At 41.2% G+C, this 13,760-nt stretch overlaps 1 protein-coding gene across 2 annotated transcripts; it reads left to right on the top strand.

Moving 5' to 3' along the window:
* Positions 1-9,147: 9,147 nt before the first annotated feature.
* On the top strand, positions 9,148-13,417 carry osr2 (odd-skipped related transciption factor 2). 2 transcript variants are annotated; one of them, XM_080895405.1, is made up of 4 exons: positions 9,148-9,418; positions 11,469-12,152; positions 12,503-12,602; positions 12,902-13,417. In XM_080895405.1, exons 2-4 carry the CDS (start codon positions 11,506-11,508, stop codon positions 13,082-13,084), a joined length of 930 nt encoding a protein of 309 aa, XP_080751531.1. In that variant the 5' UTR covers positions 9,148-9,418; positions 11,469-11,505; the 3' UTR covers positions 13,085-13,417. The 2 variants fall into 2 exon arrangements, with proteins under 2 accessions (XP_080751531.1, XP_080751532.1); XM_080895406.1 differs by having other exon boundaries at positions 9,150-9,418; positions 12,984-13,417.
* The last annotated feature ends 343 nt before the right edge of the window (positions 13,418-13,760 follow it).

Below are 13,760 nucleotides of genomic sequence, written 5' to 3'. Positions count from 1 at the left end.
CCTAGAGCCTCTAACAGCAAGCCCTCCGTGAACATCCCGGGGACTGCATTCCCTTTTCCTTTTTCTGCTGGTAGTGCTACACCACATGTGAAATCAATACCACATCATTTATAGCCATTTCTCACTTGTGCCATCAAATCTGAAACTTATTGCCAAAAGTATTACTATTTTTAATACTCTCTCTTCAAAGATAAAACTCACTTTATGAAAAGCAAGAGGGAAAAAAAGAAAAAGATAAGAAACCATAGCTCCAAGGAACAAAATGACAGAATGTTTAAAGGGTGTCAAAGAGTGCACTTTCGAATGTATCAATGCCTATTAATTCCGTTCCTGTTTCATTCTTAGTAGTAAATGAATTCTTGAGAAGCGTTTCAATTTCATGCCTAAACGGCAAGGGCGTGTGATGAGAGCGTCCAGAGCGTTAAGCTGGATATTCAGGGTCCTCCACCAGCTCTAGGCCCTCTCGTAGGTGTTTAATAATAAAGCCTCGGTTCATCCAGCTGAGCAATTTGACTGAGATTATGTGCTTCACAGACCAACCCCAGGGCCCTTTAACTTTCATAAAACATAATCCTGGAACACACTTACACCATCCATCATACTGACACCCCGTGCGTATGCAAAGACACATTTTTTTGTTTTATAGTGACAGGTGAAATTCAAGGCTTTTAGCAAATATTAAATCTGTGAAAACATACAGACAGTTTTCTTCACCTGTCTCATTCAGGACGGTGCAGCAACAAGCATGGCACGGCTGAGCATTTGCTAAAGTCTGAATGCGAACCTCCACTTATGTGAGAAATCTGTGATTTTTGAGCAGTTTTAACGTGAGCTCACACCTCTCTCTGCAAGCCCCTCAACGTCCAATTACAACATTCAAACGCCGGCGACAAGAACCTGTTTCCATCCAAAAGAGTAAGAGGGGAATGTAGTTCTCTTTCCTCTGTGGTATTGGGAGTATTTTACCAGAACCTGGGCACCGCTCAAAAGTCTATGTAAGGACACAGTTGCTGGTTTTTCTGCGCATTTCCACTCCCATCAGACACAGCAGCACACAACACTCACTCGATCTTGCCACAGGAGGACTTTTTCCATCAACTTCAAACAAATACTCAAGTTGTGACTCGACTTCCCCCTGGTTTTACGACAAAGCACCAGTGTTGGTATAAAACAGGTCATTGGGACCTCCCCAGGACTAGTTTGGTGGAGTCGTGCAACCTGCCAATATCCACAGCCGCCCAGGAGCCCCCCTCCCAACCCCCCACACCCCCACCTGACCAATAACTCCACTCTCACCCATATGTCGTAAACAGCTTAAAACCCTATTAAAAGCACAAATACATTTCAGAAACTAAGTGGACATTTATAAAACAATATTTCCTGTCTGTGAGTTGACTGCATGACTGTGGTGACTGTGTGACTGTATGGATGCAGAAGCTTATAATGTATTCCTAGTGGTGGTCAAACTTTTCCCTGGCTACAAGTTGTGAACATGCATCCTATAAATGCATCAGTAAAAGACGGTGATTTACTGGGCTGGAAGGGAAGTGATTACGAGTGACTGATGAGAGAGCAAAAGCAACCTCCCTAAAGACTGCACCTGTGTATATTAACATTTACTTAGCGTGTGTGTACGTGTGCGAGTTCGTACGAGTGTGCGCCGACGTAATAATGCCTGAGAGCGTTTTTGTGTGCTTGTGCGTATGCGTGTGTGGGTCCTCACGCTAAATGCAACCATACAGGCATCCGAGCTATTAATGCAAACCACAGAGGAGCAGAAATCCATCAATAACACAAGAGTCCATTCAAAAAAAAAAAAGATGTTATTTTAGTTCAAAGAGTAGGCGGGAAATCACAGGGGGAGAAGCAACAAGGCTGGACTCCAGCCAGAAAGGATATTTTTAGTCAAAGAAAAACAATTCCCCTTTTCTATCTTTTATGATAGTAATGTCTTGGTGAGTCCCTGGCAGAAAAATGATAACACGCTGAAGAAATATTGCTCCTTGTGGGTACATTTAATTAGATAGTCTTATGCTCATATGAAAATCTGAGAGAAGTGCCTCTGTCCCAAAGGTACTTCACAGCCAAAGGTCCTTTTTGTAACAGTGTCAAGATCTGCTCTCATTCTTTTCTTTTTCTTTTTTTTTTTAAGTGGAAAGCCATTTCCTGACTCTCTTTGTAATGCACATAAGTCTGGCACATCACAAAGGGAGAGAAAGGCAAGGGAATAAAGAAATTATATGAAATCACACAGGATGAATGTTATTGTTGTTGCTGTTGATGTGGGAAAATGACTTGGTCTATTGCATTATTCATTCCTCTTCCAACAACTTCACAGAGATTTTTTCGAGGAGGCTTGATTTCACCAAAATCACGACTAGTAGTCTTGATCAACAGTTTTTTTAAATCCATTCCTCCGTTTCTCCATTCCTCAGTTTGGCCCTTTTCACTGGCCCATTTCTCCATCTGCTTCTTCAAACATCTGCAGCCCCTTCCATTCTGCAATTCCTCCATTCCTTCATCTTCCTATCCATCAAACCTCTCTTTTCTTTGTCCACCCAAGCTCTGTTAAATCTCCCCGTGCTTTAATCACTCAATCTTTGCTCCATTTCCATCTTTCCATCTCACCGCAGGTAAAGGACTGACTGAGCGGTCGCTGGGACCTTTTAAAAATGTCACTTCTGACAGACTGGATGAGACACTGCACCGCTGTGTTGATTTATCCTTCCAGCGTGCTGCAGTAACTTTGTTAACGTCTCTCATCAGCCTATTAACAACACTTGAGCACGGCCAGGAAACAGGTGCTGGGAGAGTTTTACTGTCCATCACCTCACCAGCAGGAGCTGATCAGCAGAAAAGGAGTGCAGGCATAGTTACATCAGAGGAGCCAGTGCTTTGAGCCCACAAAGACACAACTTCAATAAAAAGCAGTAGAATGTGCGTTGCTTGTTTTAGTGGAAATCAGCGTGTGAGAGAAACCGTGACAGAAAGGAGACTGAAAGCAAAGTTAGAAGTTGCATAAAGTTGTGTGAATGGCTGTGTTTGTGGGCTGTTTGCTGAGATTTTGCTCTTTTCAAAGAGAAGCGCACATTTCCTTTGTGTTTCATTAAGCTTTAACTGTCGTCGCCAATATGAACTTTTGTTCCATTAAATACATTTTTGATTTGTGGCAGATTTTGACCAAGAAAGGCCTGAAAGATGAGGTGCCAATCAGTCCCTGTTCAGTCAGAGAAGTGGTAAAGCAGCAATGATGCAATGGTTGAAGGGCAACAAGGCATAACAAGCTTTTCTTTTTTTCTTTTTTTTTAAAGCACCACAGCCCTTACACCAGCAGAGCAGCTGAATCCAGAAATCCCCACCCGGCAACAAAAAGGTCATGGCTTTCACAGCTCAGCCATGAAGAGCTTCAGAACGTTCTATGAGAAAATACCATTTTCATGACGAGAGTGTACAACAATGCAAAAATGCAGTGACCTTGCAGCGGGGAGAATATGCTCGAGACAGTTTGATATGACCCTCTCTGCCTATATTGTAGTGGTGGAGGAAGCGGAGCCCAGAGCCTGCAGGGTAATGTTCACCTAAACCAGCTCTCCTGCTGGCTTTTTACACACATATACCAACACAGCTGTGATGAGGTGGGGAGTGGTGTGGCTTGCACAAATCATCATTTTTGTCTTAGTTTCCTTAATTTCAGTCTCCAGTTTTTCCATGTTTCTGTGGAAATCTTTCCATTCCAGCATTTTGTAACACTCCTCCTGCCCTTCTATCATTTAATCCTTAGGCTGTCAGTTAGTGCTTCAATTTTTCTGCTTCTAGACAGGTACCAAAGAGATACAGGCATTATAATTTGCTCACAGTCAGTTAAAAGTCTCAGTTAAGTGTTAAATGGACCTTTAATGAATACTGACAAATATAAAGACTGACATAGTGCTGTTTTTTAAGCTTCCGGGCTATCAGTCAAACCTGTTGAGTTGACAAAGATCAGATGATCTATCAGACATTTTTGAGGCACATTTATGATCATATACAGATCCCTCTCCTCCTCACTTCCCTGCTTGCCATCACAGCAGACAACAAATAACTGAAAATGTCATCTTCATGGCAGAGAGCTCCACAGAAGCACCCGGCCAAGCGGAGGAGCAGACAAGCCGAGGAAGCTATTTGCTGACAAATGGGATTTGGTGTTGGGCTTGAGCAGCTTTAACTGGTGGGTTTTATTGGTTGATGGAGCACAATATCATGGCGGTTTTCTTCTCTATGCCTCTCTGGTAGCGTGGATAACATTGCAGGGAGTAAAGGCATTTGGTCACGCAAAGGTGCTGTTAAACAGATGGCAGGAGACCAGTGAAGAGAGTGGCACTGGACAGCAGATGGAGAAAACATCACGCGGAGACCAGAAGAATGCAACACATATATATCTGAGACTCTGCCAGCATATGATCCTCCTCTAGTTTTTAACAAGTATAATGTTTTCAGTGAGGTTTCAGACTGTGCCCTAAATGAAAAAAAAGGAAAGAAAAAAAAATACTTAGATACTTAGATAATTATTTTTTCATGCCCAGTGGTGATTTCATAAATGACATTTAAGCCCCCAGTTCTAAAAGTGACAGTCATGCACTCGTCACTGAATCATACGGCCTATGATGATAGATCATAAAATGTTTCAGTATTTTGAGGTTAATCCAACAGGGGGCAATCTTGTACAATAAAGCAGGAGCAAAAGCTTTCTGCTGTCACAGCTGCACTACAATATGCGTTGCAGTGTGCAGGATGTTTTTCTCCTCGGATTCTCCAACCAGTCTGGGACAGTATTTTCTTTTTTTTTTAGCTGCTACTTATTTTTTATTTTCATTTGATAAACATGGGTTTTTAATCACCATTCTCTGTATATCCTGTCAGACTTAAACTAACTTTCTGAACTTGGTCTCACATAATAGCTTCCAGTGATATTAGTTAACTGGAAACTTCAAAAGACAGTTAAAATTAGTATCTTGTGTCTAAAAAGTCACAATAGCTCAGATGGATAGCTTGTTCTAACAAGTCCACACTAACTGTATTTACCTTTGTTGAGTGGATAATTTTCTTAAATGTCATGAAAAAGACCTGTTTTAAATTTCAGAAATTCAGAAGAAGGTTTATAAAGCATGGCAGCCACTACAGAGGGAAGTGTTAAAACAAAAGAAAAGAAAGAGAAAAGGCCAAGCCCATGCTGTAAAAGACAACACCAAACACTAATAACAGCATACCAATGTTATTGTAAAACAGATATGTCTTTGTACCTATGAATTATATACTTAATAGTTTGTGTATCTTTTAGTTTTATTTCTAGAAGAAAATATATTTACAATACACTGTACCAACTTCATTACACGCTGACATAAAACAGAAAGTCTTAGTAAAATTCCATTTCGTTCTCAAATAACAACAATCAAGAACCCATGAGGTAAGAGAAGCATAACCCCCCGTTTTTCTAGAAATGTACAATTTCAGGTAAAAGGGTGTGATGTGGAGGAAAATGTGACTTTGGGGGGTCTTTGAATCAAAAACACCCCATACTCAGAGCTGCTGCTGGGACAGGATGAGTGCGAGTGTAGGTGGGGATGTGGGGGGTTTGAAACCACAGCAGGCAGGTAACAGTGACAGGTTTACCTCCCCCTGCTCTTATACTATGGACCTGACATCCTGTCTGCCAATATACACAGAGACACATCAACACGGAGAGACAAACAGGCCCAGTCAGCCTCCAGAACAGGCCAACAGCTCCACGTTTTCAGTCAAGGGCTCCACATGTGGGTACGGCAGAGGTAAGACGCAGCATGTGAATGTGAGGCGACGCTATTTGACAGGATATTAAAGGTCAAATACAGACATGTTGAAACTATTTTGTGTTATCTCAAGAGCTCGCTCACATCTCCAGAGCTGGGACAGTGAATCTCTAAAATAAGAGCTGTATGGCAGGAGTGGGCCATGACAGCATTTTAGTCACTCTGTTATAGAGGATAGGCATAAAAAGGTTTAACACCATTTCTATAAAATAAAGGGGAAAAAACTACATTTATCTTAAAAGTGATGTACATGACTGGCACGCCACAATTATTGTAAGCAAATAGTTTGGTTGGAAATATATTGCAAAACCCAAAAATGTCACACATGGCGTCAATAGCATTTGTATGTATTTATCTTCTACATTTCTAGATACATTCCTGTGCACACTTGTGTTTGACAAGTCCAAAACTCCTTTCTGTATCCAAACCTGTTCCTTTAAATTTGGGAGAGCTTCATGGTTCCTGTTAGTCCTCTCTGCTGTCACTCAGTGTTACTGGAAGAGGAGTGTCGGCCATTACAGGCTTGGCAGCTGCACTGAGCTGCAACACTGATACTCTGTGGGAGTCTATCACAGAGAATGATGGCGGCTGCAGGGGACTTAGGGCAGGGCCAAAGGGCAAGACACTAACTTTCTGGCTCTGACATTACCCGAACTATAAAGACTACAGTAATCCTATAGCATAGATTAGTGCAACTGTAAAATCCAAACTGTAAAATAGAGGCCAAAATGTCCTGTCATGCGAGATAAAATTCCGACGCAGTAAACTTAATATTTATACTTAGGACATATTAGTATAGCGGTGAAATCATAGGATAATCAAAAAGAATTGAAAACATTGAGCTACATTATGTTCACCTCCGGAACTGAATTAATATTCGTGTTAGTTTTGGATATTATTGATTTGAAGTAGTTATGTGTAGCATTTTTTTAATACCACAAAAAAACAAATCCGTCTCATACATGAAGCAGTAAATTTTGCTGATAATAAGACGACTGTCTCACTGAAGAGTTTAACTTTTAACCTCACAAAAAAACTCCCACAGGAAGTCGGTATTCTCCTAGCAGAATTTTTGTGTGTATATTTCACGAGATTTTAATGAATTCAGACTGTTTAAATTATACTGGCAAATTCCAATTTTATTAATAGTGAATGTATATCTCTTACACAAGCACAAGATATACTTGAAAAAAAAGTACTATTTATTTTAATCGGATTTTTTTTTCAAGAACCAAAAAAAAAAGCATAATTTTCATTTTTCCAATTTTCCAGGGTGAACTGGATACGTTGAGAAAATGCCATTAATTGTAATGTTAAAATGCATGGTTCTGTGTGTATTCTATTCTGTCTGTAGCTGTTGGGGTTTTTGACAGTGAAGATAGGAGGCTGGGGTGATATGAAACCGAACGAAAAACCACAAGCATGTTGTGTGCAGACGATGTTCTGCAGCTCTAAGAAAACGAAAATTAGGCTACATGAGCTCGTGGATAGACTTAACGTCTTAGACAAGCACTTTACTTGTTATCTCTACTATAACAGAATAAAATCTCTCGTTCTGTTTTTCTGTCTTATGTGGTTATTAAAGGCGCACATTAATAGATCTAAAAGAATGCACTGCACAAATGAAATTATTTTCCCTCTTGTGGGTTTAAAGTCTGCCTTTCTTTTGATATAAACATATATATACAGAAAAAGAGAATTTATTCCGATCTGTGCACTTCAAGAATATCAGTTCGTTTTAAATTACGAGCTCATCCTGTGCACACCGGGTCCATTCACAGTGAAGCGCTTCTCTGCGATGTGAACAGAAAATGTAAAGTTGTTCTGTGAGACAGTGTTCTGTCAGAGCCGCGAATGCTTGAGAAAAGAGGGGAGTTTGCTGTTGTAGCTATGCTACAATAGGCGGCGCTGCAGACCTGCATTCTGCAAAGTGTCTACAGCAAAGGAGGACCGCAACCAACTCCAAACCTCTGTCAGTCCTGCTGCACACCAACACCTCATATGTATCAGGCATATAGGAGAAAAATAACACTTCGAGAGATCGCAGAAATATATGTATATATAGAGATAGATAGATTGAGTACCTTTGATGGATTTGGGCATCTCATTAGAAAAAAAAGTATGTCAGGATGACTTTATGATTTTATTTAAAAACAAACTCAATCACAGTTTTATTAAGACGCCTCTCGATTTAAAAAATAAATTTTAAACTTTTTTTATTTTATATATGAACTTCTTCAAGTACAATCTGCTCATGTGCCTGAAGTCACGTCTCTTTCTATGCAGCACAAAAGGCGTACACTCTTTAGCTTCTGGTTGAGGCTGTCAAAAAAAGTCTTCATTACTTTGCATCATAATCTGCGGCCAGAAACCAACCTCAATGTAATTAAAGGCCAGTGTGATTAATCTCATATAGTCTGTCACTGCACATAAATTCAATTTAAAAAAAAAACCGTCTGAATAATAATAATGATGCAAGAATGAGACTAAATTAAAACAACCAGCTCTGCTTAATGCTTATCTGAACACACACATGCACAGTTTTCCCTTCATTTTATCGTATGCCATTTGTTAAGTATAGCTAGATGTTTATTTGTTGTGCTGGATGGGGGGACACCTGGGCTGATCAGCGTTGAAATGGGCATATAAAGGTTTTTAAAAAGGCAGGCAACAATTCCTGTGGTGTTTTTGCAACAGTGTAATAACCGTAATAAGCACCCTTGTACAGGTGTTTTAACGCAAGTTACCAAAAAATAAGAAAAACAAATCAGCTGTCTTGAGAATGCGAATTCTTTCTCTTTATTTTATCTCCTCTTTTTCTATCAAAAACCTTTCTCATTTTTTAACATTATTATTATTATTATTATTATTATTATTATTATTATTATTATTATTATTATTATTATTACCACCACAGTGAATTAAACCATTTAATGTTGTGGTTCTTGCATATGCCCTCCATTTCGCAAATGGGATCTATGGTTTCAAAAAGAAGGAGGAAAAAAAATCTTGTAAGCTCCTCAAGTATCCAAAAGCACGTTTTCAAAATCGTGGAACTGTGAGGTGGGGGGAAACGTTCAGGGTTTCCTCCCGTGCTTCCAAACATGCCTCCAAAAGAAGCTATCAGCCTTGGCTGGATGGTATATGAGAGGTGTCAGAGGAGGCAGGTCGAACTGAGCACGCTCCTCTACTATGGTCTGGAGCCTTAGTTGCTATCCAAACACAAATAAACAGAGGGGAACATTGGAGTTAATGATAGAGGAGGGGGGTGGAGGCGTGTCGGGGGGCGGGCTGAGCGCTCGAGTCCTGGAGCACTAAAAAGTGAAGAACCGCACACTTCCAGCCCCAGCTCCGGACGGGACTCACACGCTGCTGCTGTCTCTCCTCCAAACTTTGCCTCTTTCCACATTTTTTCACAACTTGTCACATCTCTGCAAAAGTCCGAGACATCAGACTTGGCTGCATGGCTACATGAAAGTTTCATGGACTTGGATCTTGGAAAACTTTTAGCGACGCTTTATTGGAGCTCGTCGCCTCTATAGTTACTGTGGATTACTGACATACCGCAGGACCTTTGGCAGCTATTTATTGGGGTAAGATTCTGTTTGGCAGGGTAGGATTTATGTCTGAGGAAGGAGAACCAAACCAACATATTAGAAGTTGTTATCTTAAAAAAAGAAAAGAAAAAGTTTAGTGTCTAGGCTTTAAAGCAAAGACTCAAAGACTCTTAGAAAGTGATCAGCTTTTAATGACCAAACATTTCTTTTTTTTTTTAAAGTGTTCTAGAGAGGAGTGTTGTTTCGTCATATTACTAACTAACTTGAGGTCACAGTTCACTCACGCTTTGACATTGCTGGCCTCCGTCCACGGCGCGCAGCATTACTAAAACAAACAGTGATCTTCGCGTTTGTAAAGACTTGTCACGACTGATAGAAATGTAAAGCCTTCTGCCAAAAATAAACACATGAAAAGCTTTAAAAAATGAACCTTACAAGGACTCGAAGAACAAGATCGGACACTTGGCTGCTCCCGAAGTGTAAGCGCAGTCCAAAGGTGAGAACAAGAACAAGCTGAACAAACTCCCTGGGCAAAGAACAGCAAGTGCCTTCGCGGTGTTTCACGCTGCACCTGTGCGAAATTATATTTAACCCCTCACCATCGGTGAGAGGGAAAGCGAGGCAGAAAGAGCTGAAGGCAACGACCTGACCGAAACAAGCGACCGGTAGCTACCCTGACTACCGTGTGCGCAAGACTCACAGTCTGCAAGTGTGGATAATGGCTTAATCTCCGAGGCAGTTTCAGGACAGGCTGACTTCTGACATATTGTGTTAAAATATGATTTGGCTTGATCTGTCACAAAAGAAAAAGTGTAGATACCTAAATGATGTATTTTACTATCTAAACACAGCTCGCTTTTCTTCTTTTTCTTGATCATATCTAAAGGTCAGCACAACTGGCCTATTGCCAGTCCCGCGTTCACCATCTGGAGCCTTGAACTTCTACGGTGGATCTTCTTTTTTCTGTGTGGGAAAACATAACTTGTCATCCCCACAAACTCAGACACAAGCCAATTTTTATACTGTCAGCTCACCTCATTTGTCCTAAACAGCGGAGGGAGCTCGCTTCTGCTTTTGTTTAAGGGAAACATTATTCTTTTGAAATGTAGGTTAAATGCACAGGGGTCATTTGCTGCCATGTTGCCTTGCCCAGGGGAAGGGGGGGGAAAACTTCATATGGAAAAAATAAATAAATAGATAAATATTACATTAAAAACCTTAAAAGGAAAAAAGTGCCTATAAAATTAACTCTTCCAAAATAAAAATGAAAAGCACATGCATTTCCATCAGAGACAGACAGCGTGTATGTTTTGCTCCTTCAATTAATAGTATATTTCATCTCTTCTGTCTAAATTTCAGACTTGTACAAATCCGGGCTGCTTACGTTTGTTTTGTTTGGTTTTTTTATTGCGAAGTACTAACTGCAACTTTAAAACACACACCAAGCTGTGCTTTCTAATTACCTCGTGTGAGATTTAGTGCTTCATTCAGAGTGATCTGAAATTGCAATTTGCAGTGTTAATCGATGCCACATGAGTTGTTTTACACCCACTTGATTTAATTATACTTTCGGTGACTGATTTGTTTCCTAAATTTTGATTTGAAGCGCATCTCCGTGTCGGGTGGGGGAGGAGGGGGGGGGCGACTGTGTTTTTACATTTCCTCAGTGGTTTCGCTTATGCAAAACAGAGGTTTAGATATTATAAGCAGGCCGGGACAGGCTAATATAGGGCAATCCTTCTGCGCGTTAACCTGAGCGTTTTATTCATCAGCTTCCTCGCGTTGAACCAGGTGCAAAAAATAAACTAAGCTAATTCATTATATATATATGCCTAAATTAGGTTTAAAGGGGAGAGGGGGTGGCTGGGTATATTCACCTTTGCGAAAAACATATTTATATCAGTTTAATACAATAATGAAAAGTTACAATTTCAAAAAATAAAATCTTTTTAAACAGGTGGATTTAAGTAGTCTACCATAACCGGTAACTGAGACGTCACATTTTCTCTGTTCTTCTTTCCACACAATAACCAGTTCTTGGGATTAACACACAACGCTTATTGTTCGGTGTGTTCTGCATTCTCAGGGTTATCACCGCGTCTTCTGCAGAGGTCTGAGCCGAGATGGGGAGCAAAGCCCTGCACGCTCCGATCCCCCTGCACCCAGCCCTGCAGCTCACAAACTACTCCTTCCTGCAGGCCGTCAACACTTTCCCCGCTGACCAGCTGCAGGGACTGTACGGCCTCAGCGCCGTGCAAACCATGCACATGAACCACTGGACTCTTGGCTACCCACACATGCAGGGACTGAGGTCGACGATCACGGCAGCCGCCCAGGGTCTGGTCGACCCACGGATTCCCTTCCCAGCTTTGCCCTTCACCGCCGCGGCGCAGTTATTCCATCCAAAGCAAGCCACCGTCGCGCACGGCATCCCCTCGCTGCAAAAGGACAGGCCGAGATTTGACTTCGCGAACCTGGCCCTCGCTGCCACGCAGGAGGACCCACCGAAAGCTGCGGACCTGGCAAAGCTGGCATCGGGACTAGGGGGAACCATCTCCGAGCTGAGCAAGCTGTCCCCGGACAGAAAACCCACCAGGGGCAGGCTACCATCCAAGACTAAAAAGGAATTTATTTGTAAGTTCTGCGGCAGGCATTTTACCAAGTCCTACAACCTCTTAATCCACGAGAGGACCCACACAGATGAGAGGCCCTATACTTGTGACATTTGCCACAAGGCTTTCAGAAGACAAGACCATCTCAGAGACCACAGGTAAGACGGATTTATGGGATATTATGCGCACTGGGTTAGGACGAGGGGGTCAGCAATTTCCAGCAGCAATGATGATTTGTGATTTTAAGTCTCAGATATCTCGATTTAAGTTAATAGCCTCTCCAGAACCGGCCATTAAAATTATATTCCTTAATTTGTGCTATAAAATGCAAGCAGGCCTGTTCCCTAAAACTTCTCCACGAGGGCGCTAAAGCACTTTTCAGCATTAAGTTGGACATTCATAACTTGCACAGTGGAGATTTTCGGCTCTGTGACTGTGGGCTCTGTAACATTTACAAGTAACTTCGTGCATGAGCGGACATTGATTAAGTGTCATTTCTGTTTTACAGATACATCCACTCCAAGGAAAAACCGTTCAAATGTCAAGAATGTGGGAAGGGATTCTGTCAGTCTCGAACTCTAGCCGTCCATAAAACCTTACACATGCAGGTAAGCTCAGAATCTTAACGCGACCTTTAACGTGTGATACTCTCTGATCATAATTCACCTGTCTACTGCATGCATGGGGGTGGAAAAAGAAAGCCTCACAAAACCTATCACTAAATTAAAAAAAAAAATGTGAGTCAGAGATCCACAGAAAATAATACAATAAAAATAAAAAATAATATGCAAACAAGTAAATTAGATCTGACACGACAGTGGATTTATCAGATTATTGAAAGATTGAACTGATAGACCTTCTATCCAATTAAAGGCAATAATCCTTTGCTTGCTTTAAATCTAAACAGGAATCTCCACACAAATGCCCCACATGCGGAAGAACCTTTAATCAAAGAAGTAACCTGAAAACTCACCTTCTCACCCATACAGACATCAAGCCCTACAGCTGTGGCCGCTGCGGAAAGGTGTTTCGGCGCAACTGTGACTTGCGACGGCACAGTTTGACGCACAGCCCACATCAGGACTACTAGCCTGGAGAAACAAAAATAACAATGGACAAAACGCAGAAAGACAAATCAGCGACATTTTTCTTTTGGATCAAGGACAATCTCCAAGTGAGGACATGTTTACTTCAGCACGTTTTAGAGTGGGATTTGGTTGCACCTCAAGCGGAACAACAGCGGAGCCAGTGCCATGTCCAACTTTCACACCACCTGTAAATATCAAATGTACATAATGTTGTTGCTCATGTTGTTGTTGTTGTGTTTTTAATGTTCTTTTTCTGACCTTGAAATGGTAAAGTTGTCAAAAAACAGTCATAAATTTAAAGTATGTTAAATTGTATTTTAGAAATAAATATTTCCATGATACATTTGGATTTCCCCCCGTTTTTATTTCTCATTTTCACTGCCACGAAACAGAGGACACAGTGTTACAGCCCAAAAAGCAATATTTAGGTGAAATCTTTTACCATGGTCATCAAGTTAATAGTCTGTATGTTTACAGCCGGCGGGCAGTGAGAGCTTATGTGGCGGACGTGATGGGCTTTTTAGCAGGGAGTTAGCAGGAAACACCACATGACAGAAAGCCCCGAGGACGTCTTTAGCTCCTGGAAAAGAGCATAACTTCATAAGCACAATCCTGTGTGCCATCGCGGGTGATAATTGATCATAAAGTTTACAATGATTTTTCTTCGAATAAAAGTTA

Source organism: Rhamphochromis sp. 'chilingali' (assembly GCF_963969265.1).
Source record: "Rhamphochromis sp. 'chilingali' genome assembly, chromosome: 11".
NCBI classification, from domain to species: Eukaryota; Metazoa; Chordata; class Actinopteri; order Cichliformes; family Cichlidae; genus Rhamphochromis; species Rhamphochromis sp. 'chilingali'.
Note: the sequence above shows the minus strand (reverse complement) of the source record. Positions and strands in the feature narration are given on the sequence as shown.